Consider the following 25,871-nt stretch of genomic DNA (forward strand, 5'->3'; position numbering starts at 1 on the left):
AAACTGCTAGGATATTGCTGATTAATTAGAAAACTGATGTAATCAGGGCCTGGAATCCTACACTAGACATAGAATGAGGGCAGACCATCCAGCAACCCAGATAGGAGCCTGCAGGGCTCCCCCCTACCCACACCAGGAACTGAGCCGGATATCAGGGCACCTCCTTGTCACACCTCCTTGGGGATGTCAGGCTGCTCATGAACCTCTCTTGTCCCTGTCTTTCTCCTTGTCCTTCCTGTTGGCGGTGACACTCAAACAGTTACCTTATTAGCAAGATGCTGATGCAGACAAAGTTTGCTGTCTGTTCTCCTAACTCTCCCTCCTTCCTTTCTGTCTTTCTTTTCAACATCCCACCCCACTGCTAAGAATTTGGTACTCTCCAGCAATGCCAATTGTCCAGTTAGAACAGCACCCAATCAGGTAAATTCAGGTATCTTGAGGTCTTAGGGTATTTTTATTTTAAGCAGTAAATTTCATCATAGGAACAGATAAGTATTGAATCACTAATATTGGAATTATGAGCATAGGTGGAGGAGGTGAGAATAGGTGGTATTTCCAATGTTCCTTAAATCACCACATGCTTGAATATATATTTGGTTGAGTGGGTACTTGGTGTACCTCCAACTACTTACAAAAGTGTCCTTTTGCAGGCTTGCCATCATGCCTGAAACTTTTAGCACTCAAGATTTAATCACTTGGAGAAAGACATTCAACTCAAGGAATCCTGTTTCGAATTGTGTATATTTCCATGGGAGAGGCAACATATTAGGCCATCACCATCACTCCTATCACCTCAAAATCTTTATCACTTTAGAATAGACTGTCTTGTCAGTTACTGAGCCTCGCTTGGCAGGAATGAGTCAATAGGTCATTCTGATGGAGATTAAGATTGAGTCTAGAACTGTGCTGTCGAGTGGAAATACAATTCAATTACATGGTAACATGCAGCTATTGGCTACCATACTGGACTATGGAGTCCTAGAGCAAGGACGTGACTAGGAAGACAGGCCTGGGAGAGAACAGTGCGAGTGTGAGGCGCCTTGCTGATCTCTAAAGGAGGGTTGGGTGGGCAATGTCAAGACGAGGCATCTGTCTACTTGCTAGGGAACTGGATGTGAGCCTTTGCTCACCAAGGAGATGGATTGAGATTTCACACTCACCCAGTAGCTAAACATGACGGGAACCGTGGAAAGGGCTTGCACAGTCACTCCTAGACACAGAAAAAGCAAAGCCGGTGAGAAGAATGACCCAGGCACCTCTGCATTTCCCAGGGCCTTGGAGCCAAGCAAGTCTCCGTCCCAGCTTCCTTCTGCTCTCCCCTCCCTCACTGTGTCTTCCCTGTCTCCTTCTCTCAGGGCCTCTGGCCTAGGCTTCCCTCATCCCTCAGCCTCAGTTCTAAGAGGAGGAGGAAAGGCTGGACAAAAATGAGATCATTGAAGAAAAACTAAAATGCCCATTTTTCAAAGGATATTTCAGCAACTGTGAAGTTGTATTTAAGCAAGGCATTTCCCCATCAGTTTTTTTAAGGTGTTTCATCTTAGGTCATGCATGACAGAGTATATTTCTCAGTCACCTTCCTGGCCCTATAATTCATCTAAGTGAGTCTGGGTAGAGTCCCACTGTCTGGAATGCCCAGAATGAGGCCCTGAGTGTGGTTCCAGATTCCAGCATCCAGCAAGCCTAAACTGTCTGATAGTCACACTCCTGGAGCTGCGGTATTGGGAGAGATGCTGCCAAGCCAAGGATGGGCCCTCTTTCCCTCATACCCACTTCCAACCCAACAGCAAGTCCTGTTTGCTCTGCTCCAGTTCCTTTTATGCACTCACCTCTCCCCATCTCTTGCCACTGCCTGGTCCAAGCCACCAGCATTTCCTATGGGGACTGCTGCAGAAGCCTCCAAGCTGGTCTCCTACCATCACTCTTGTCCTCTTACAGTTTGTTCTCCACTTGGAAGCCAGAGTAAGTGTTAAAACTTAGATCAAGTCACTCTATTATTCAAAACTTCCAAGTACTTTTAGAGTAATCACACTTAGAGTAAAATCCAGACTTGAACATGGTATAAGGCTCCACACAGTCTTTCCTGCTCACACTGAGCTTCATTTGCCTCCTGCCTGTTCTTTGGAGCTCTTTCCTGCCCCAGGGGCTTTGCACGGCTATTCCATCTGCCTGGAATGCTCTTCTTTTGGCTCATCACAGGATGCGCTCCTTTTCACCTTTTCACCCCAAGATCTCCGTTCAAGCATCAGATCCTTGGAGAGGCTTTCCCTAACTCCATGCATTCTCTCTCTCACCGTTCTGTTCTTTTAATGTTCTGCTACTTATTATAGTCTGTCATGACTGTAGTTAGTTGTTTATTCTGTGCCATTCCTTACTTGATCATAAACACCACATGAGCCTGTCTGTCTATATCCCATTCCTAGCGTCCAGAATAGTGCCTGGCGTGTTGAACATACCCATATATGAAAAAATAAATCATTGTTTAGTGAGGACTAGACCCTACAGCTTTTGATTACAGAGTATTGTTAAACATTGCCACAGATCAGGATTTGTGTCCATTGATTAGTTTGCAACAGACAAGTCCCTTTCAACTGTAAAATCTTCACATTTTACACAAATGCTTTTGCTTACATTATTCTGTTTAATTTCTCCACTTTATAGATTGGATCTAAGGTCACATGGCCTGCCAGTGGTGGGATGAGGCTCCTGTCCAGCTTGGCTCCTTCCCTACACCCCAGTGGCCATCACTTGTCTCTGTATTTCATATTAACATAGTAAGTTGCATTATTTATGTGCTGGTTTATTTGGATAGCTATTCTTTAGTCTCTGGGAATTGAGAGGGGAAAAAGCAATTAGAGCTGATATTTAAAAAACATAGTTTGGCATAGCACTGCTACTGCTGCTAAGTTGCTTCAGTTGTGTCCGACTCTGTGTGACCCCATAGACAGCAGCCCACCAGGCTCCCCCGTCCCTGGGATTCTCCAGGCAAGAACACTGGAGTGGGTTGCCAAGTGTTCCCCAAATTTACCACTTTAGCTTGAGTAAAGTGGGCAGAGGCCAGGGGTGGAGAGAAGTGACATCATAAAAACAAATTCAGAGGCCTTCCCTTAGAAAATCTGACTCAGTGGATGGGGCCTGAAAAAAATTCCTAGTAAGCACCCCAGGCAATTCTTATCCTGAGGGAGGCTTGGGAAAAGCTCTCTTGGAAGAGTGATGGAAAGAGAGACAGTCCCAAGTGCAGTCCCAGCTCTACCATTTACTGTTGTGTGTTCCAAAGCAAGTCATTTAAACTCCTTGCATCCCTCAGGTGGGATTAGGTACAATAATGCCTGCCACATAATGTGATGAAGTAACCCAGGAGCTACCAATTTCAATTCCTTGTGAAAATGGCATGGTATGCTGAAATCTTCTGTGTTGTGTCTTTATCATCGTATTTTCTTACCTTGGTGGAGGCAGAAGGATACACTGTTAAGCCCTTATGGCCAGACTGCCTGGGTTCAAATCCCTGTTTTGCCCCCTATAAGTTATGTAATCTTGGACAGATTGCTTAACCTCTGTCCCTAAGTTTCTTCATCTGTAAAATGGGTATAATAATAGTTGCTACCTCCTATGGTTGTTATAGAAATTGACTTAATACATGTTGAGTGCTGAGAACAATGCCTGGAAACAAAATAAATGCTCAGCAAGGGTTAGCCATGACTGTTCTCTTAAGGATAGCCATGGAATGAAACACACACCCAAAGCCAAAGAGGACATTCTTTATCTAAACTGCAGTCTTAAACAATGGTTCTGACACTAGTCATCATTTCCAATAGTTTTCCCCTTGAGAGGTGGGAGCTCTGGCTCAGCTTGGGCTCTGCTATCAGTCTGGGAAGCCAGTTCTCTCTCCAGTGCCCCTCCCATCCCTGTTCTAGAACAGGGGCATATGTACCATTTTCTCTGGAATGGCCTATAGAGGTGCTTCAGGCTTTCCACAAAGTTCAATGTCAGTGCAATTTAGACATACTTTAAATTATTTAAAAAAACTATAAAGCAATATCTGGCCTAGAGTGCGTGCCTGTGTGTGTGCATGCTAAGTTGCTTTAGTTGTGTGCTTTGCAACCCAATGAACTGTAGCCTGCCAAGCTCCCCTGTCCATGAGATTCTCCAGGCAAGAACACTGGAGTGGGTTGCCATGCCTTCCTCCAGGAGATCTTCCCAAACCAGGGATCTCTTATGTCTCCTGCATTGGCAGATGAGTGCTTTACCACTAGCGCCACCGGGGAAGCCCATCTAGCTTAGAGTTGCCAGAGACCGCCTGCTCATTTGGGGGCTGATAGTTCAACTCAATTTGTGTAGACCTTAGAATAAAATATCTCTTGCTATCTCTGTGTACATATTTGAACTTCTCATGCATTTGTCTTTGGTTATAAAGGTGGTAGATACAAACTCTTTGGTTTGTGTGTATGAACTGTTTGTTTTCTGGATTAAATCTAGACCACTAATGTTAAAATTTAGGCCTGACAGTGTTATTGTGGGGGTTCCTCATCACAGCCCCTGGGCATGGCCCATGGGTGTCCAGAAGGCTGGGTGCCCTTGTTGGAGCATGCTCTCCTTGGTGGCACAGCCAGCCAGGTAATAACAAGTGAAAGCACAATGTGGCTGTCATACCATACTTAAAAAATTAAATTTTATTTATTCTTCATCCCTGTCCATCATGTCATATTTTAGACAGGCTTTCGCAATTCTTTTAAACTGGGGGGATTTTTGTTTGATTTTTAAATATAAGATAAGGAATGCAAGCAGTTATTAGAAATTGTTATTGATTTAGCTAGGAAATAAAAATTTCCTAACTCTCCCCTTTCAAATGTCTGGACTGGTTTTATTGTAGAGTATAGTGGGACTATATGATTACTTTTTGGTAGCTGCTCCTGTTTCCACCCTCTGTGTGTCCGTGGGGATGTTCTGTGTACTGTGCTAAAGCAAACTGCAGAAACAAGTTGGATCCTGACTCTAACTAAGAAAGCAGTTGGCATCTTTAATCTGTGAATTCTAATATTTATTGTTTTTGTTTGTGTGTGTGTGTGGCCATGCCATATCATGTGGGATCTTAATTCCCTGACCAGGAATGGAACCCAGGACCCCTGCACTGGAAACCCAGAGTCCTAGCCACTGGGTAACCAGGGAAATCCCTAATTCTTACTGTTTTAATTGGCTCTATAAGTAAATACTATGCATTTGAATTTAAAATTTTTAAAAGAATAAAATACTACTTTTATCTTTTCGATAATATAGCATGTGTGCTACATTGCTTCAGTCGTGTCTGACTCTTTGCGACCATGTAGATGGCAGCCCTCCAGGCTCCTCTGTCCATGGGATTTTCCAGGCAAGAATACTGTAATGGGTTGCCATGCCTGCCTCCAGGGGATCTTCCCGACCCTGGGATTGAACCTGAGTCTCTTATGTCTTCTGTATTGTGCAAGAGGGTTCTTACCACTAGCACCACCTAGAAAGCCCCTATAACACAGCATTCTACTTTAAAACAAGTGTACCTAATTTGGGGGCTTCCCTGGTGGCTCATATGGTAAAGAATCTGCCTGCAATGCAGGAGACCTGGGTTCAATCCCTGGATTGGGAAGATTCCTCTGGAGAAGGAAATGGCTACCCTCTTCAATATTCTTGCCTGGGAAATCCCATGGACAGGGGAGCCTGGTGGGCTACAGTCCATGGGGCCTCAAAGAGTCAAACATAACTGAGCACACACATACCTAAATTTTAAATCCACACTCCAAAAACATTATAGTGGGGGGTGCCATCCGTCCCCCAGTGAAGCTGGAACAGTGGAGAAAATGGGATCGGGGGTGCCATCACATAAAACATGTAAGGTAATCAAAGGGAAGTCTTGCCTCTAACATCAGATGAAAACATTAATACCTTTTCTCATTGTAAATACCTGCTTGGTCCATTTCTCTAAGACGAGCTTCTAGATCCCAGCAGTTCTCTTGGACCACTCTGAAGACCTTCCCATCTTTCAGCATCTTTGCTTCTCCCTAGGACAGAAAACTCACATCAGCAAAAGGTGACCTAAGCTTACTTAGCTGGAGAAGGGAACGGTAATCCACTCCAGTATTCTTACCTGGAGAATCCCATGGACAGAGAAGCGTGGTGGGCTACAGTCCATGGGGTTGTAAAGAGTCAGACATGACTGAGCGACTAACACACACACGCACATACACAAGCTTACTTAGATTAATTCTTCCTTGTATGCTTGGGAATGTGGTTCTCCCCTAATCTTTCTAGGCATTTTTCCTTAATCCTTGAAGAAGTACAAATCTGTTTGTTTAGCAGAACTCAACTTGTTTTCCCCCTGCCTTAATATTGACTTGGATTTGAAGGGGTGTGCTCTGTGGGTGTCAGAGGCTGGATACAGAGAGAACCAGGTCGTGGTCTTGACCTTTTGGGACTATACAACTGAGGATTGTGTAGGTTAGTTACCTTGCCATTCTAAACTGCTGGCTCCAAAAGCTGAGAGGATGGCCCAGGATCTGGAAAACTCTAGATTTATAACATTTTAGAACTGGTAAGGACCTCTGAGATAGGCCATGTTGTCCAACCCTGTTTTTTTAAATAATATTTATTCACGGATTTATTTTTGGCTGTGTTGGGGCTTTGTTGCTGCGCTCAGGTTTTCTCTAGTTGCAGTGAGTGGGAGTGACTCTTCTTATTGCAGTGGCCTCTCGTTGCAGAGCACGGGCTCTAGGCGTGCAGGCTCAGAAGCTGTGGCACATGGGCTTAGTTGCTCCATCGTGTGTAGGATTTCCCAGAGCAGGGATTGAACCCATGTCCGCTGCATTGGCAGGTGGATTCTTAACCACTGGACCATCAGGGAAGCCCCAACTTCTTGTTTTATAAAGGAGCAACAGATGGATAGTGAGAGGAAATAATTTGTCTGGCAGAGCAGGGCCCGCTGATGTCAGCACCTGCAGGGGGAGGCAGGCCATGCGGTGACTCAGTCTAGAAGCGCATGTGAAGTTTGGTGCTGAGCTGCTGCTTCTCCCAGGCATCATGCCTACCTTGTACACTACCTTTTAATACTCAGGGAAGGGGGGCCAAACTAAATGGCTTCTCAAAGTATGGCAGTAGGCTCTAAATTGAGCTTCGGGTTGCTGATTCCTAAAGAAAGGGAAAAGTTCTGATCAGGTCCCTAAAATCAGACTGCTCAGGTTCAAATCATTATTCTGCAATTTGTTGTGTAGCCATAAGCAAGTTAAACATTTTTGAACCTCAGTTTGCTCTTTTTTTTATTGTTTGTTTGCTCTTTTTTTCATTATAAAACATGTTTATACAGTTGAGGAAAAAAGACAAGTTAATAATCTACCACTAAAATTTAGGTTATAAGCATGGAGACTGGAAGGATTGAGAAAAGGAAGAAATTAAGGCACAGATTCCCACCCATGGAGACGAAGAACAGACTACTTGAGTTGATTGGGCAGAGGTTCCATAAGCCTACTATTTTTGTAGATATTAGTAGTTTATTATTTAAAAATGTGTTTTATTGAAATATAGTTGATTTACAGTGTTTATTAATTTCTACTATACAGCAAAGTGATTCAGCTATCCTTCCCAAGATGGTATAATGTGCCACGAAGATCCTCCTTCAAGAATGGAGGATTTGGGAGTTCCCTGGTGGTCCAGTGGCTAGGACTCTGTTTTCACTGCGGGGGTCTGGGTTCAATCCCTGGTTAGGGAACTAAGATCCCTCAAGTTGTGCAACATGGCCAAAAAAAAAAAGAAGATTTCTTCTCCTAGCTTCTGAGAATTGCCAGGGAGTATTGCAGGCAGACAGCTCTCAGTTGTCAGTCCCTATGGGGAAAATAGGAAGATAGCCTTGGGTGAAGAGAACCGCTTCCCTCAAAGTCCTGCCTCATTTCCAGGGAAGCCCATTTCCAAATACTGATTACTATGGAGCAAAAGGCCCCTCTTCTTTGTCCCCCAGCCCCAACTTGGGACCCCTGTGGAGGTTGGCTCTAGAGCTTCTTATAGGGTCAGCTTAGACCTCTGTTGAAAACATCACAGCTCAACATTGCCCTGTTTTATCCTACTTCCTCCTTTCCCGTTCTGCTGATGTCCATTCTGAGAGCACTTCCTATTAAGCCTTCTGCATGTTCATCTCCATCTCAGAGTCTGATTCCCAAGGAACCTCAGAACCTCACCTGTGATGCTTCTGATTCTTAAGTTCTAGTTGTAATACTGTCTACAAATGAGTCCAAATATAGCTGATATTTCAAATGTCTGGTATTGTGTATCACTAAAAAGTGTATTTTAAAGAATGACCATGTTATCCAGCAATCCCACTCCTGGGCGCATATCCAGACAAAACTTCAATTCAAAATGATACAAGCACCCCTATGTTCATAGCAGCACTACCCACAATAGCCAAGACATAGAAACAGCCTAAATGTTCATTGACAGATGAATGGATAAAGAAGATGTAGTACAACGAAATACTACTCGGTCATGAAAAGAATGAGATCATGCCATTTGCAGCAGCATGCATTCAACTAGAGATTATCATACTAGGTACAGTAAGAAAGAGAGTGAGAAATACCATATAATATAATTTATATGTGGAATCTAAGATTTGGCACCAACGAACCTACGTATGAAACAGAAACACACTAAAAGACATAGAGATCAGACTGGTGGTTGCCAAGGGGGAGGACAATGGAGGAGGGATGGCCTGGGAGTTTGGGTTTAGGAGCTGCAAACTATTACCTATAGAATCAGTGGACAAGAAGGAAAATATTAGCACAGGGGAAAAAAGAAACACATATGTATTTTAAAATTCAGTCTTTTATCAACAGATTTCCATTCTCTTCCCGCTTCCCCAGGTGCCCACTCAAGCTCTACCTGTAGACCATGCAGGCTGCTAGACTGGTTGGGCTTGAGGTGCAGAGCTGGCAGAAATAACCCAGACAGTGTCACCGGGAAGCAGCCTCCGTAATCACTGCAGCTGTCCCTTTAAAGTTTCTGAAGGGCAGCTCCATGGGAAGCTATGTTACAACCACTTCCAGCTGTATTCACTCAACCTGCTGCTGCTCACCTCTTGCTCAGATCTGCTTGTCCTCCTGGCTCTGTTGCATCTCTCCTTGATGTCAGCATTATCTTTCTCACCCCTCTGAGACCACATCATGTTTTTCACTTCCCTCTGCTTGACATATCACCATCCCATCCATTTCCCAATACGTCTCCAAAACAGACCCTGCAGTGATCCACATTTCTCCATCTCCACTGCTCCAGCCTTGGTCCAAGCCCTATCTTCTCTCATCTGAATGACTCTGCAGCCTCAGGCCTGATCTCTTTCTGCTTTCACTCTTGTTCCTCTCTAACCCAGTCTCCACAAAGCAGCAGAATAAACTCTTAACACCCTAAATCAGATCTTCCTAGTTCCCCACTGGAAACTCTTGAATGGATTTCTATTGTCCTGAAGATAAAACGCAAAGCCCTTAACCTGACCTAAGTAGGTTCATCATCTAACCCCTGCTTGTCCCCACAACTTAATCATGTGTCTACACCTTTATAAATAGGCTCTTTGTTAACTCCATTCAAAATACCCTAAGTATTTTGTTTGTTTTCTGTTTGGAACCTGATTGACTTAGCTAAAATATATATATGTAAACATATTAAATAATCCTATGTCCTTTTATATAGATGCATATATATATAAGTAAAATCATAGGAAAATGTCTGGAAAGATACCCACCAAACTGTTAATAGGAATTACTTTTGAGGATGGGGAATGGTGATCCAACAAAACTATAGCTTTATCTTCAACAGCTTAAATTTAAGAAGGAGAAATTACTCAGATTCTACTTTTGTAATGGAAAATTAACCTTAAAAATAAAAACATGAAATAAGGACATTGGGAAAAATGAATGGCTTTCAGTCGATTTTAGCTGAGAACCCCATATTATAAGGAATATATTTTCCAAAGTGACCCAGTACATCTGTATATATCTATTTATAAAGATACAAACTTGAGACAAAAGTGAAACAACACTTACCCTCACCGTGAACAATACATTCTGCTATTTTCTTTTGTAATGTATTTTATTTTAAAAGCTGTCCTAACCCACTGAATTCATATTATTATTCATTGTTGGGTTGCAACCCGTTAAACACTGGACTAGACGATCCCTAGGCCTACAGTCCTATGGTTTTTTAATCTTCATGAAAGTTGCCCGCTGTCTTGCCCTTCCCACCCCTGAATTCCCTCACTCTTTTACACAGCACAATATTGTCACTGTCTGTATGTATGTTCTTTATTCATTTGAGTGTCTTCTTGGCTCCCCAGTGAGAGGGAAATCATTTTGAGAGCAGGAACCTGATGATTGAAGATCACACAGAATAGTGTGGGTGAAAATACTAAGTGTGGTCGCAATGGTGTGTGTGTTTGTATTTCAAGGGCCTGAAAAACGCTCAGACATTGATGGCCCATGTATTTGAACTGGGCCGTGGATCTGGCCTCCCTGAAACGCTGCGGGGTGTTCCTGCCATCAGCACTTAATTCTACCCTGCCCCATGCTGCTCCTGAGAGGAGGGTGTGCATAGTTTTAGAAATTTTCAACCAAATATTTCAACCCAAGGACAAATGATGTTTTTTCAGTTCTGAACAAGGCTTTACCATGGCAAACAATACCCCTTGATTCATTCCAAAAGCATTGAAAAATCAAAGGTTAAGAAGAGAAACAAATAGGGCAGCCCAAAGATGTGTTTGGGAAATACCTTTCAGGAAATAGGAATCTCTGAGGTAAATCAGTCATGGGATGGGGGACAGAAAATATTATTCACAAAAGGAATGTAGGCAAATAAAAAGGAATTGCTCTAAGCTGAATTTGCAATTTGTATGTATTTATATGTTATTTTCCAGTGACTGTGATCCCTGACCACTGTAATTATAAAAAAAAATACCAATTTAATTCTGCTTTGGTTTGATTTGTTTTGTTTTTGAAATGGAGGAAAGGAGAATATCACTTTGATTAGACTACTGTTGTATCAGATTTTGCTGGAACTATGCAAGTGGAAGATTTGATTTGAAATATTTTCATTCTTGGGTTTCTTGTTGTTTGTTTGAGGTTTTTTTGTTTGTTTTTGTTTTGAGATTTGCTGTTATGTTTACTAAACTTTTCTTGACACAAAAACGAAATGAAGGCCATTCAGATCTAGTTATGAAGGGTAGAAACTGCAGCCTGGGACATGGAGTGAAAAAAAAATAAGTTACAGGCTGCTCATCCTTCACTTGGGGCTTCCTAGTGGCCTTGTCATCATCTCCACTCAGCTTATTTTCTCTTTTGGGCAGACTTGAGATCCAGCTTAGGGCTTCTCGGGTGGCTCAGTGGTAAAGAATCCACCTGCCAATGTAGGAGATGCTGGAGACACAGGTTCCATCCCTAAGTTGAGAAGATCCCCTTGAGGAAGAAATGAAAACCCACTCCAGTATTCTTGTCTGGAAAATCCCATGGACAGAGGAGACTAGTGGCTATAGTTTATTGGGTTGCAAAGAGCTGGACATGACTTGATGACTGAGCATGAGCAGAAAGCCAGCTTAGATCACCAGCTCCCAGGCTAGGAACTGGCACTTTTCATGGGAGAAGTGCAGTCTGGTGTCTAAACTGGCACTTAGTGGGCAGTCTTTGATGAAGGTGAGAATGAGCTGCCCCAGAGATTCTGATGTACAAAAAACTCTTTAATGATTCCTCACTGCCTTCAGGATCAAGTACAAAGGCCTTAGCCCATCCCCCAAGGCCCTGTTTGATGAGGCTTCTGCCTACCTCTCCAGCTTCTTCCTACCACCTTGCACCCCAAACTCTTATATGACTCTATCTGACCCCTACAGAGTACACTAGGTGGCCTTTTAATGCTTTTCTTTTTTTGGCCATGTTGCATGGCATGAGGGATCTTAGTTCCCTGACCAGGGATCGAACCTGCACTCCCCATATTGGAAGTGCAGAGTCTTAGCCTCTGGACCACCAGGGAAGTCCCCAGGGGACCTGTTTAAGCCATTAAGAACTTTCAAGGAATTTGCATTGCCTTGAGACGAAAATCTGGCCTCCTTAGCATGCGCTTCAAGTCTGTCCATGATCTGGTCCCTGCCTGCCTCTTTTCCTGCCATTTCCCCCTTGCACTACATCTTAGCCAAACTGCCCTCCTTTTTGTTCTTTGAATACAGCCCTTCCTCACATGGCAGCCTTTGCAACTGCTATTTCCTCATCCAGGGACACTCTTCCAGGGTTTTCCTTCTCATCATCTTAAGTCTTTGCTACCTCCCCAACCAGCCAGTCCAGATAAATCTCCCAGTCACCCTTTGTTCCAGCACTGCTTTTTATTCCATCCGCTGAAGCGATTATGTTTGTTTGCTGCCCCTAGAATTTGAGCAGGGAGCATGTCTGTCTTGTTCACCAGCATATTCCACGTGTCTAACCTGGTGGGCCTGGCATCAAATAGGTGTCAATAAAAATCAGTGAATGAGTGGATAGAGCCAGTGGTTTTCAAGCTTGAGTGAATATCAGAATCACCTGGAGACTTGTTGAAATACAAATTGCTGGCCCAATCCTCAGCCCTCCTGATTTTGTAGGTCTGAGATGAGGCCCAAGAACTGGCCTTTCTCCCAAGTTCCCAGGTGACACATTTGCTGGACTGCAGCCCATACTTTGAGAAATGCTGATACCAGCCCTAGCCAAGTGCTTGAGTTCTGAGCTTACAGATGTTTAATATCCCTATGCCTTTGCTCCCTGTCTTTGTTTTCTTTTTCCCTTTATTCCTTTGGCAAATCTTCACCTCTGCTTCCAGACTCAGAAAGAGCATCACTTCTTCCAGGAGGCCTTCTCCAAATCTTTGGTGCCCAAATCTATATCCTCCAGTACCTGATCCTTATCTTGTCACAGCGCCTTACCCCTGGTCTTCCCATACCTGCAGTCCTTCAGGGCTGACTTAGTCAAGTTTGTGCTTTGTCGGAAGCTCAGGAAGGTTTCCCCTGCCCTCCACGAGGGCATGTGATGCCTCTGAGAATGAAGTTGGCCTGGACCCCTAGTTGGCAGCTCACTCTCAGGCCTCATTATGTGCTAAATGTTTTGCCCCAAGCCTTCCTCCTCTTGCTCTTTCCTCAGGCTAAACTCCACCCTTAATAACAGTGGCTTCTTCTTGCTTTTGTCTCCATGTTTAATTTCTCCACCTGTGCTCAAACCTAAACTCTTCCATTTATTTGGTCGGCCTTAATATACTGTCATAACTGTGGAGAGAGCTAGGTCGCTTACTTGAGGCAGAGCAATGCTAAAATTGGTTCCAGGGCAAAAAATTAAAAAAGAAAAGAGAGAGAGGGAGATTTCTTCATGGCTTCTCCAATTTCAATTTTGTCTTTCTAAATGCTGCACTTTGAAGTTACACCCATTTTTCAAAATACTTTGGGAAACCTCAGTGCTGCCTACTATAAAGCTCAGTCGGAGGGCAAAAGAGTTGGGGGTCCCTGGAGGACTGAGTGCAAGAAGGTCTCAGACTCAGTTTGTCCAGGGGTCTGAGGCACAGTGGTTCTTTGGGAGACACTCACCTTGCCATGGTGTTGGAGCTGCACCCAGCCTCCATAACCGAATCTCTGTGGGGAAAGGGGAGAACAATCAGACTAGAAGACCACAGCAGAGAGGCCTGCAAGAGAGCGGAGTCCCTGGGCCAGAGCATCCAAGTGCCATCCTTCCAAACAACTTCCCGTTTCCTTCCCCATGCCCATGACCACTTATTCCATGTTTATATTCAGATCAGGTGATTGTTTCCTGAAATTTTCAGGAAGAAAATCCCTTATCACAGAAGTGCTAGTTTTATTTTTTTCCCCTAATGCATGTTACAGCATGTTAAAAATTAGTTTTATTTGTTAAAAATTTTAATTCATCTATCAGTTCAGTTCAGTTCAGTTCAGTCGCTCAGTCATGTCCGACTCTTTGCAACCCCATGAATTGCAGCACGCCAGGTCTCCCTGTCCATCACCAACTCCCAGAGTTCACTCAGATTGACATCCATTGAGTCCATGATGCCATGCAGCCATCTCATCCTTGGTCGTCCCCTTCTTCTCCTGCCCCCAATCACTCCCAGCATCAAAGTCTTTTCCAATGAGTCACCTCGCATGAAGTGGGCAAAGTACTGGAGTTTCAGCTTCAGCATCATTCCTTCCAAAGAAATCCCAGGGTTGATCTCCTTCAGAATGGACTGGTTGGATCTCCTTGCAGTCCAAGGAACTCTCAAGAGTCTTCTCCAACACCACCGTTCAAAAGCATCAATTCTTCGGCACTCAGCCTTCTTCACAGTCCAACTCTCACATCCATACATGACTCCTGGAAAACCATAGCCTTGACTAGACGGACCTTAGTCGGCAAAGTAATGTCTCTGCTTTTGAATATGCTATCTAGGTTGGTCTATACACATTATTTTATTTTTTTGGCCATGCGGCATGTGGGATTTTAGTTACTCAATCAGGGATCATACCCATGCCCCCTGCAGTAGAAATGTGGAGTCTTAACCACTGGACCACCAGGGAAGTCCCTGCAATTTCTGAATAAGGATGAACATTAAAAAATATTTGCTTGTGTACCATCTAAAATCCTTTTCAGACCACTAGCAGTACAGGCTGGAAGGACCACTCTTCAGGAAATACCATCTTAGAACATTAATCCTGCTCTTCAAACTGTGGGATGCAATCTGTGAGTAGCTCATGAAATCAATTTAGTGGTTAATAACCCAGATGTTCTGAAAACATGAAACAGTATGTGTAACAGATGCCACTGGTGTCCTACCCATATTCCTTCCCTGTAGTGCTTCTATGAACACCAGCCCTCTTTCAAGCAAAAGCACTCACATTTTTTGGACAAGATTTTTCCTTTTGCCATTGGAGCCAACTTTGATTAACCAACTTCTAGAGGATCAGAAATACTAGGAAATTAGTGACCACTTTCTTGCCTGTCCCCCAGATCCCTCAGTCATGACTGAGGGCATCTGTATATAAACAGCATACACTGTTTCTCAGCCCCTTGGGCAGGGTGGCTCTGAGATGAGGCACACATTCTACACTTTCATGAGCTATGTTGCTTTCTCTGTCTCATCTCCCCACTCTACTGGTGTTTCCTGGGATCACCTCCAAAGTAAACTAACTGCATTTAAACCCTTATCTCAAGGTCTGCTTCTTGGAAAACTCAAGCTAAGATAGTAAACAGTGGAATATAATGAAATAGAATAGAATAAAGTAGGATACAATAGCACAGAATAGGATAAAATAGGATAGGATAGAATGCCTTCTATGCCTATTAGTTTTGGAAACTCTTATTTCCATTATGTATATGAATCTTTGTACTGAGTCACAATATGAAATATATTTTTTCTTGGGGGTCATGAATAAAAAAAATCTGAAAAACTTTGCCTAAGAACATAGGTATATATGACTCATGTTAATGATATGTTTTAAAATCTCATTCTGTGTGTTCATTCATTCATTCATTCGTCAAACCCTCATGGAGTCCCACCATGACCAGCCTTTCTAGGGCAGAGAAAATAAAACAGAAGGGAACACAGTCTTGAGAGGCCAACACTGGGCTGGGGTGGGCTGGGCGGATGACTGAAGAGCCTCATCATGTGTGAGACCTGCAGTACCAGAGCGACACACAAGTGCCCTGGGAGCCTGGAGGAGAATGCTAACACTCAGCCTGGGTCAGGCAGTGTCATGGGAGGGGGCCTGGAAAGGAAATCTGGGATTGGATTGGAGTGTAACCTCCAGTGTGCAGTATCTCCATGCTCTAACGCAATGGTTCCCAAAGAGTGAGGTCACAGGGAGGGCATGGAGGCCAGCGACCATGATGTAAAGGGCTTAGTCAACAGCTCCTGTCAGCAAAAACGGGCAGAGTTAATGAACTCCACAAGGATCCTAGCTTGCTGTAGTTGGATGAGAACTGGTGACGATAGTTTGGTTCTTATGTCAGGGTGCAGGGAGGTTGTGTACAGAGGGAGCCAGGTTTTGACAGATCTCTTCCTTCCTGGCTTCCCTCTCACCTCCAGACTGAGAGGGGAGGTCTGGGCTTGAAGCACAGAGGCATTCATGTGTTTCTGAGTCTGTCCCTGGATTCTTCCCCAGGAGACTTCAGATTTGGTCAATTCTCTACCAACTTTATTCTACCTGGGTAGAAGGTCTGTTCTTGAATTTTAGCTCCAAATAATCACATTAGCTGTGGAAATCTACCTGCTGCTTCCCAAGTGCCACAGGAGGAGCTGGCTTAGTAGGCTGGGCATACAAGGGGCCCTGTCTACCTTGGACCCCTTGCATGTCTCCTTCCTGCACCCCGTTTCTCCTTTGTGGTGCATTCCCACTCTGTTCATGCATTTGGTCCCCTTGTGTTTTACTTCTGTCTTGGATAAAGCTGCCCAGAATGTGTTGGAGGAAGGGCTGGAATGGCCTCAATCAGTTACACTTTAGAGTAAACTTAAATACACTCTGGAACTGGAAATTTGCCATTGAAAGCTTACTTTAATGTGAAAGAAAAGATTTTATTTCCTTCTTTCTTTCCTTCCTTTTTTCCCTCCTTCCTCACTCTCTTACTTTTCCTTCATTCCCTGTGAAATGTTAACCCGTTAGTTCACAGGTGAGAGAGACATTGCATTGGGGAAGGGCAGAATGGCAGGCAGAGGCAGAATGGGGGGACCTTGTCACACATGCAACCCTCCTCTTACAAGATCCTTTACTTTCTTGGAGCAACTTACCGTCTTGAAGTCACTGTTTTCTTAGATGTAAAATGAGGCTAACGGGAGTCTTAGTGACATAAGGTTTTATGGGAAGTAACTGAAACAATTCAGAGAAAGCTATCGACACCAGACCTGGCTTATAGAAAGGGCCTCATCGATGCTAACAGTGATAATGATGGCGACAATGATAATGGCGGCAACCGTGGTGGTGGCAGGGGGAGGCAGAGGTCGTGGCAGTGGTCACGGCAGGCATGGCGGTACTGGAGGCATGGCACGGCAGTGGTGATGGTTGTGGAGGTGAATTTGGTAGCAGTGGTGGCACCAGTGATGATGGTGGTGGTGGTGACAGGCGACGATGGCAGTGGGGGTGGCGTGGTGGCAGCCTGTTCCATCCTGAGGTTCTGAAATAAGGCACACTCTCCACTAAGGAGGGAAAGAAGGAGCCCTTTGTCACTCTGCGTTCCTCCCTTCCCTGTCTTGGAAAGCACTTGGAACACTTTATACTTCCCTTGAACTTTACAAAGGCCTAATCTACTTGGGGCAACTTTATCTGTTCCAAATCTGGGCTGCACACAATCCCCCAAGTCTCATCCTAGGTTGAAAGAGGCTAAAGTTGAAATTTATGACCTTGGGAGTAGTTTTTGTCAGAGCAAATGACAAGGAGGCATGTACCATCTGAAAATGTTGAGTCTGAACAATGTCCCATGGGCATTTATGGCCATGACAAAAAAAAAAAAATTTAAATTCAAGGAAATTAAGTTCTATATACAAGAATTGTGTTTCTGAAGTGGCTAGATGTGAATCAGAGGCTGGTGAACTGAATGACACTTTTAATGTCTTGGGGAACCTCACACTCATGAGGTGACTAATGAATTCCCGGGTGATGATCTCTATTTTCTCAGAGGAGATATTTAAAAGTCAAGTTTTGTCTGGGATTTTCTCTCCTAAAAACATTACAGTGATTGAGTGCAATTGAATCATTACTAATGAAAGCAGATGTAAATATGTAATTTTTAAGTAAAGGCCCCCTTAAAATTAAAAGAATCTTTGCAAGCCCTACTGTCAGGCACAGAGTAGGTGGGCAGTAAAGCCTTGCTGAAGGAAAAAGCTGAAATCTTATTATCCTTCTTGTTGTTAGGAATAATATCATTGTGCATCAACCCCAAATAACTTTTACACAGGTTTCTTGGGCCAGAGTGTGGTCCCTGATTCATCAGGAACAATTTAATCAAGTGCGCCCTCCTGAATCTGCTCTCTCTCCACCTCGGATTCCACCCACCACCCCCGCCAAGGATCTTAACTCTAACTCTGACTACACTCATTATTAGAAAGTGAAAATGAAAAAAGTTCTCAAATCCTAGTCCTTTGTAATCATTGGTTAATCGTCAAGCCAAGCGTTTGATTCTGCTTTTCTATTTCTTCACTGACTAAGGAGGTCAAGGTATTTGAAGCGTGTCTATTAATATTTAACAAGAAAAGGCAGATTTGAAAAGAGATATCCGTTCTTCCAGAGGGGCTTCATCTTCTAAAATGAAACTAGGGCTGGCTTATTTTTTTCATTCTTTATTGGAAAGCTTGAAAAAATGCTAAGGAAAGATCAGAGATTGATGCTCTGAAATAACATTTTACCTACAAGAAACTATTTGAAGACAAAGGAAAATCTGCTAGAACTGTTGAACTCTATGAACACCTAGTAAATCAACTGTACTTCAGTAACTTTTTAAAAAGTGCATCAGTTATCTGCTTGCAGGATGTAAGACTGCTAGATAAAATCCTGGTTTATGGGTATAGAACGCCCCTCCCCTCTTCTGAAGCATAACTGGAAGATAGGAAGGCATAACATCAAGAGACAGTGGAACTTGTGTGTGGGGAGCCTACAGCGCATGCATTTGTGCTTATAGCCTCTCCATGCTCTGCGTCCTGGCGCTTCCGGAGCAGTTTTGGCGGTGCCTTCAGGGCCTTCTCGGCTGAAACTGGAGGCAGTCTTCTGGTGGGAGGCAGGTCATGGGAGGTGGGGTTATGACATGGGATACTAGGCAGAAAGTTTTCTACCCTCAGCAAAAAGAGGTACCTTTTTAGGCTACTAACAATTGATCATCACTAACATTGTGAACAATGTCTACACTTTAATAATAAAATATAACGAGGACAACAGCATTCAGAACATCAAGTTCCCATGTAGGCACTTAGGCTCCTTTTGGAGGGGTTAGTTCAATAGGGTGGAGAAGGAAATGGCAACCCACTCCAGCGTTCTTGCCTGGAGAATCCCAGGGACGAGGGAGCCTGGTGGGCTGCCGTCTATGGGGTCGCACAGAGTCAGACACGACTGAAGCGACTTAGCAGCAGCAGCAGCAGCAGCAGTTCAATAGGGTTATTGTTTAGTCACTAAGTCATGTCCAACTCTTTTGCAACCCTCCTCTGTCCATGGGAGATCCCAGGTGAGAATACTAGAGTGAGTTGCCATTTCCTTCTCCAGAGGATCTTCCCGACCCAGGCATTGAACCTGTATCTTCTGCACTGGCAGGCAAGTTCTTTATCGCTGAGCCAATAGGGTTAGTTCTTACCATTAACTGTAATAGGAAAACCTTTCAAAGATGATTTAGCATCACTTGTGTTTTTTGATCTATAATGTCCACTATCCATCTTACCTAAAATACCAATGGACAAAGAAACACTTAAAATGACCATTCTCCCAGGAGACAACTATGAGAAGAAAAGAGTTTCGTCTGTCTGCACAATGAAACAGTGAAACCACATTTTAATTAGAGTTTGGGTTCATTCACTTTTCTTCACTTGGGATAAAAATAGGTGAAACATTATGAGTCATCTAAAAGTACTAGAGAAGGCTGAATGGGTAAAATCTGATACTTAGCCTGAGTAAAACTCAAACCAATTTTAAATTTCTTTCGTGTTCTCCACTTTCTTTTTTAGTATTCACTTAGAAGTTTTTAATGGCAAAAGGAAATTGCCATCTTTTGAGAAACACAGAGAAAAGTCTTGAGAGACATTCATTGTGCAAAGGTTTCATGTCATTTCCACTAGTTTTTTTTTTTTTTATGCTCCTAGTCTCTAGTTCATAACAAGAATTTACAGCTTAAAGATCAAAAAGGGAAGGTTTTAGACAGTGTTTTAAAATAGATAAAAAAAAAATTCTACAAAGCTATTATTTGGTGCTTCCAAAACTTATTTTCAACATCTTGGAAAGGAAATATGTTTTAGAAGTCCTGGGAACCTATCACATTTAGTTTTTAATAGTCTCCTACTTGAAACTGTAACTTTAAATTCTGTAAGTGGCACCTATTTTCTAGCAACTGAATATGTGATTTAAAGGGAAGTAAAACTGCTTGACTTATATTGTCCAGAAGTTTTAAAGAATGCTTCATTTGAGGGGAAAAGGGATTTTTAAAGAATATTTACTTTTAAAATCAAGTTTCTTTCAAAGTAAATATGAAATCTAAAAAACTAGGAAATAAGAGCTACCAAATAACTTAAAAACTTCCTAAAGCAGAGAAATTTAACATCTAATTCCCAAAAGAAGACATCATTCTGTAATAGAGGCATTGAGAAACCCTAGAAATAATTCTAGGAGAAGCTTTAGAAATAATTCAGCAAATTAATCACCATTACCTTTTTTAGGTCTGGCCATTCTCTTGGTAGAATATGAGTGTGGATGTCAATCTTCATTGCCACAGGATCAGAGGAGATGCATATAAATAAAGAAGTTTTGATATGAAGAGGTCTTCATGAAAACCATCGAGTTAATTGATTTAGTTAGTCTTTTTACGGCTGCCACACCACTCAGTATGCCTGCTTAACTGGTCTAGAGCCACTGGAACTGCCTTTTTAAAGTCCACAGCTCTGTTTGTCTACTTGGCTTTGGGTCAACAACTCTTTGGTAATCAGGACTCAGGGCACAAAATTTGAAAAAAAAAACAAAAACAAAAACCAAACTACTAAAGCCTCTGAGGTCAAACATACTTGCAGGCTGCTTTTGAGTACAGGAGGTCTAAAACTGACTAATCTTTGTTTTTAAATATCTTAATTTTTATAACGATATACATATTTAGAAATCAAGTATCAGAAGGCTTTTAAAGAAAACTAATAGATCCCTGACTCATGTGTTCTTATTCTTGGTTTCATTCCTTAGAAGAAACCAAGTAATGCTTTTGCTTTTTGTACCATAGTTACCTCCAGGTCTTTAAATCATACTTAGCAATTGGCTTGTTCATGATAATCTAGGATGTCAAAAAGTTGTGGAGGAAGTTTCATCTTTACTTTTTTTTAATACTTGATTAGTCAATATTGATATATTTTTATTAACTAAAATCCATAGTTTACATTAGGGTCCAGTCCTTGAGTTGTGTATTATGTGGGTTTTTGTTTAGCTTTTTTTTTTTTTTTTTTTGACATGAATCCACCGTGGGTGTACATGCGTTCCCAAACATGAACCCCCCTCCCACCTCCCTCCCCATAACATCTCTCTGGGTCATCACCGTGCACCAGCCCCAAGCATGCTGTATCCTGCGTCGGACATAGATTGGTGATTCGATTCTTACATGATAGTATACATGTTACAATGCCATTCTCCCAAATCATCCCACCCTCTCCCTCTCCCTCTGAGTCCAAAAGTCCGTTATACACATCTGTGTCTTTTTTGCTGTCTTGCATACAGGGTCGTCATTGCCATCTTTCTAAATTCCATATATATGTTTTAGTATACTGTATTGGTGTTTTTCTTTCTGGCTTACTTCACACTGTATAATCGGCTCCAGTTTCATCCATCTCATCAGAACTGATTCAAATGTATTCTTTTTAATGGCTGAGTAATACTCCATTGTGTATACCACAGCTTTCTTATCCATTCATCTGCTGATGGACATCTAGGTTGTTTCCGTGTCCTGGCTATTATAAACAGTGCTGCGATGAACATTGGGGTACACGTGTCTCTTTCAATTCTGGTTTCCTCGGTGTGTATGCCCAGCAGTGGGATTGCTGGGTCATAAGGTAGTTCTATTTGCAATTTTTTAAGGACTCTCCACACTGTTCTCCAAAGTGGCTGTACTAGTTTGCATTCCCACCAACAGTGTAGGAGGGTTCCCTTTTCTCCCTTTTTATATTTTATTGGCGTATAGCCAATATAATTTACTTTTAAATCATAGAAAGAACTTCATACTTTGTATATGTAGTTTCCTCCATTGCTTTTTTTTTTTTTTAATTTATTTGGTCGCACCTTGTAGCATGTGGGATATTAGTTCCCCAACCAGGGATCAAACCCATGTCCTCTGCATTGGAAGACGGAGTCTTAACCACTGGACCACCAGAGAAGTCCTCTTTTATTTATTCATTCATTCGTTTAATAAATTTTTATTGAGAACTACTGTGTGCTGAGGATATAAGGCTGTATGAGAGTTAGAATGATACATACATTGTTATAGGTACTTGTACAGAGTATAAGTGTTGGGAGAAATAGAGGGTTGTCAGAGCAGTTTGGGGAGGGCTTCCACTTATCTTTCCGATTTGACTCTGCCAATCAAAGAGATCAAGCTCAAGGAGAAGCAGAAATGCCAGTTTAGGAAGGAGTAGAAAAGACCATGTGTTCACTTTCTGGAAGAGAAGGCAAATCTTTCAATAAGGATTGAAGAGATTATTAATATATTGTACTGGACATTTTCACTTCTTCACCTAAGGATGGGTTTGCAATTTAAAGTGGCTTTAGGAATTTTTATTAGCTAAAAATGAGTGGAAATGTCAAGGAGACTGCCTAGGTTTTCATCCAGAGGGAGGAGAAAGAGTATCTTTACCAAGCAGTAGTCTTTCCCAAGCAGAAGGGAACGTAAGAGATTTAAAATATTGCATGTGCAATACATCCAGTGAGTCCTGTCAGCATACATGTAACAGAAGGAAAGAACAACACATTTTTTTAAAATTAATTAATTAATTAATTTTTGGCTGCACTGGGTCTTTGTTGCTGTACCCGGGCTTTCTGTGGTTGCGGCAGGGGCTACTCTTCATTGCAATGAGGGCTATTCTTTGTTGCAGTGAGCAGGCTTCTCTTGTTGTGGAGCATGGGCTTTGGGCACTCCGGCTTAGTAGTTGTGGCACATGGGCTTAGTTGCTCAAGGCATGTAGGATCTTCCCAGACCAGGGATCGAACCTATATCCCCTGCATTGCAAGGTGGATTCTTAACCACTGGGCCACCAGGGGTTCAGAAAAGAGCAATGCTTTTACTTCTGCTCATAAAGACAAGCAAACATTTTGGCTTAAAAGGGCAGGAGGTCACAGTGTCCTCATGAACTAAAGAAAGTACTCTTTCAGTTTCTACTATAACACTAAGGAAAAAAAGCAAAAGGAAAATTGTATAACGTCTCATCTCACATCTAGAAAATGAATTATGAATCAGATGAGCTTTATACTGGCATTACTTTGTGGAAGAAGGCAAGAGATCCTTAAATTATTCAGTAGTTTCATTGTCTAAAAATAAAATATGGCTTAGACCAAGTCTGAGTAGTTGATTTCTCCTGGCCTTAATCTTATGGCTATGAATCATCTCAAATACTTACCAAGGTTCAGTTCCTGACTCTACTGATTTTTAGCCAGATATCACTGGGGAAATTTACTTAGTCTCTCTGTAGATGCTTTCGAAATGTGGTGCTGGAGAAGACCCTTGAGAGCTGTTGGACCACAAGGAGATCAAATCAGTCAATCCTAAAGGAAATCAACCCTGAATATACATGACAAAGACTGATACTGAAACTGAAGCTCCAATACTTTGGCCAGATGCAAAGAGCTGGCTCATTGGAAAAGACCCTGATGCTGGGAATTATTGAGGGCAGAAGGAGAAGGGGGTGACAGAACATAAGATGGTTGGATGGCATCACTGACTCAGTGGACATGAGTTTGAGCAAGCTCTGGGAGATAATGAAGGACAGGGAACCCTGGTGTGCTGCAGGCCATGGGGCTACAAAGAGTTGGACACGACTTAGTGACTATAGAAGAACTGATTCATAAAGTTGTGTTAAGCATTAACTTGAATAATACAAAACTGTCAGCTATGAATTAGATGATGACATGTAATCCAATTGTTTCTTAATCCACCATATGCAGAATGACAGGAAGTCTGATGGTGGATTATATGAAAACCCTGGGTTTATATGATGCAGGACTGTGGGGTGGAAATACCCTCTCTGTGGTGGTCCTGATTGTATTTCTCCTTGGCCAGGCCTGTGATCCACTTGAAGTTAGGCAGCTCCACTGGTAGAAAAGGACTTCTCCTGGAAGCTCCCGCTCCAAATTAGAATTCTTCTTTCTTCCTGTACTAGCTCTTCTTTGTGTTTCCCCTCTCCGTGGATGACACTGTCCAAACCGAATTTCTCCCTCTTTGCCTCTCTCTTTCTCTTCCCCACAATCAATAAGGCTTCAACTCTTTTTATTCTAACCCCATGGGTCTCCCAACCTTGTTCCTTCCTCTCCAGTGTCACTTTCAGGCCCTCATCATCTCTCTCCAGGACAGTTTAATCGTCTACTAATGGTCTCTGACTCCGGTCTTGGCCCACTGTAATCCATCCCCGGGACTCTTGGCCAGTGTGATCTTTCTAAAGTTCTATGTGATCTCATTTCCTTCCAGCTGAATGTTTTCCATGGTTTCTCACTCTAAGTTCAAGTGTGCATGGAAGCAAGGTCCCATATCTACTTTTTACCTCTTTTGTGCCTATACTGTGCCACTGCTCTCTGTGCCCTAGGCTTAGGGAGCACTTTATGCCTCCCCAGATGGAATGCATTTCCATTTTTGTCTTTACGTATGGCTTCTCTGGCGGTCACTGAACTTTTAGCTTAAACACCACTCCTCTATGAAGCCTCTCCAGACTACTCCAATCCACAAGTGGTAAAGGAGGGCTACCCACTCCTGGAAGACTTAGTTAGTTGAGGGAGTGAGTGAATAGAAATGACCCCAATAAAGCTGTGGCTGTTTTAAAGTTCATCTTCAAGGGTAACAGAATCCCTTTCTGCTATCTTTTACCCAGCCTCTTGCTTCTGGCACCCAGAGAAGTTTTTACCTCTTTTTCTTTCTTATCAATATTTGCTATTTGAAGAGGATCTGGCTTCAGTCTTTTGCACTTGAGTTTGAATTTGTCTACATTGTGGAACTGTTGAATTAATGAATTTTTGAGAAAATACCATAGGGTCAGGAACCATGTTTGTCTTTTCTATTACAACCTCAGTGAAAAGCAACTGAGTAGGTGATGTGATGATTAATTTTATGTGTCAGATTGGCCACAGTGCCCAAATATTTGATTGAACACTTTTTTTAGAAGTTTCTTTGAAGGTTTTGTTTCTTTTGTTTCTTTTTTTTTTTTGGATGGGATTAACATTTGAACCAATAGCCTTGAGTAAAGCAGAGTACCCTCTATAATGGGGGTGGGCCCTTCCAATCATTTGATGGCCTTAATATAAAAAGACTGACAACCCTGGATGAGGAAGAAATTCCACCAGTAGATGGTTTTCATACTTGAACTGCAGCACCTACTCTTTATTGGCTCTCTAACCTATTGGATTGGCCTACTCTGCAGATTTCGGATTTGCTAACCTCCACAATTACATGAAGTTAATTCCTTAAAATAAATCTCTCTCTATATATACATACACACACATCTTGTTGGTTCTGTTTCTTTGGAGAAACCTCAAAAAATACAGTGTTTTATAGGTGTCTCATTAAATATTTGAGTAACTAATTCATCATTAATTAAATACACATGAATAGGTAGATAAGATGTATTTTTCTGGAACATTACTGTCTGAGCCTCACGTTATGAGTATGAACTGTTATGTGAAAGGTTTCAGCCTTTATTCAATAACATGCAGCAACAGATATCATTTCCAGTATTTCTGTGAATTCTCTGGCACTTTTTATTTTTGGAAAATGAAGGTATTCAAGGGTAAAAACAGAAGCCAACTCTTGGATTTGGAGCTTTTTCTTTAAATTATAGTTGATTTAAAATGTTGTGTTGATTTCTGCTGTACAGCAAAGTGATTCAGATATGCATATATATATATATATATTCTTTTCTTTTTATAAACATTCTTTTCCATTATGGTATATCATAGGATATTGATTATGGTTCTCTGT

General features: G+C 42.3%; 1 protein-coding gene across 7 annotated transcripts in view; it reads right to left on the reverse strand.

The window, feature by feature from the left end:
- Positions 1-20,539, reverse strand: part of ACMSD (aminocarboxymuconate semialdehyde decarboxylase) — a 62,338-nt gene extending 41,799 nt beyond the window's left edge. For 6 of the 7 annotated variants that reach the window (XR_011144660.1, XR_011144659.1, XR_011144661.1 and 3 more), the window contains exons 1-4: positions 20,374-20,539; positions 13,580-13,624; positions 5,930-6,026; positions 1,161-1,210 (exon numbers count right to left, since the gene is read on the reverse strand). Coding sequence is in view for 4 of the 7 variants with exons in the window: in XM_068967871.1 (XP_068823972.1) it covers positions 1,161-1,210; positions 5,930-6,026; positions 13,580-13,624; positions 20,374-20,430 (249 nt within the window). In the remaining 3 variants the exon portion in view is untranslated. Of the gene's footprint in view, positions 1-1,160; positions 1,211-1,826; positions 2,596-5,929; positions 6,027-13,579; positions 13,625-20,373 lie in introns of those variants that run through there. The other variant, XM_068967872.1, reaches the window with a different exon arrangement.
- Positions 20,540-25,871: the final 5,332 nt, after the last annotated feature.

The sequence above is a fragment of the Capricornis sumatraensis genome, chromosome 3 (assembly GCF_032405125.1).
Source record: "Capricornis sumatraensis isolate serow.1 chromosome 3, serow.2, whole genome shotgun sequence".
NCBI lineage: Eukaryota > Metazoa > Chordata > Mammalia > Artiodactyla > Bovidae > Capricornis > Capricornis sumatraensis.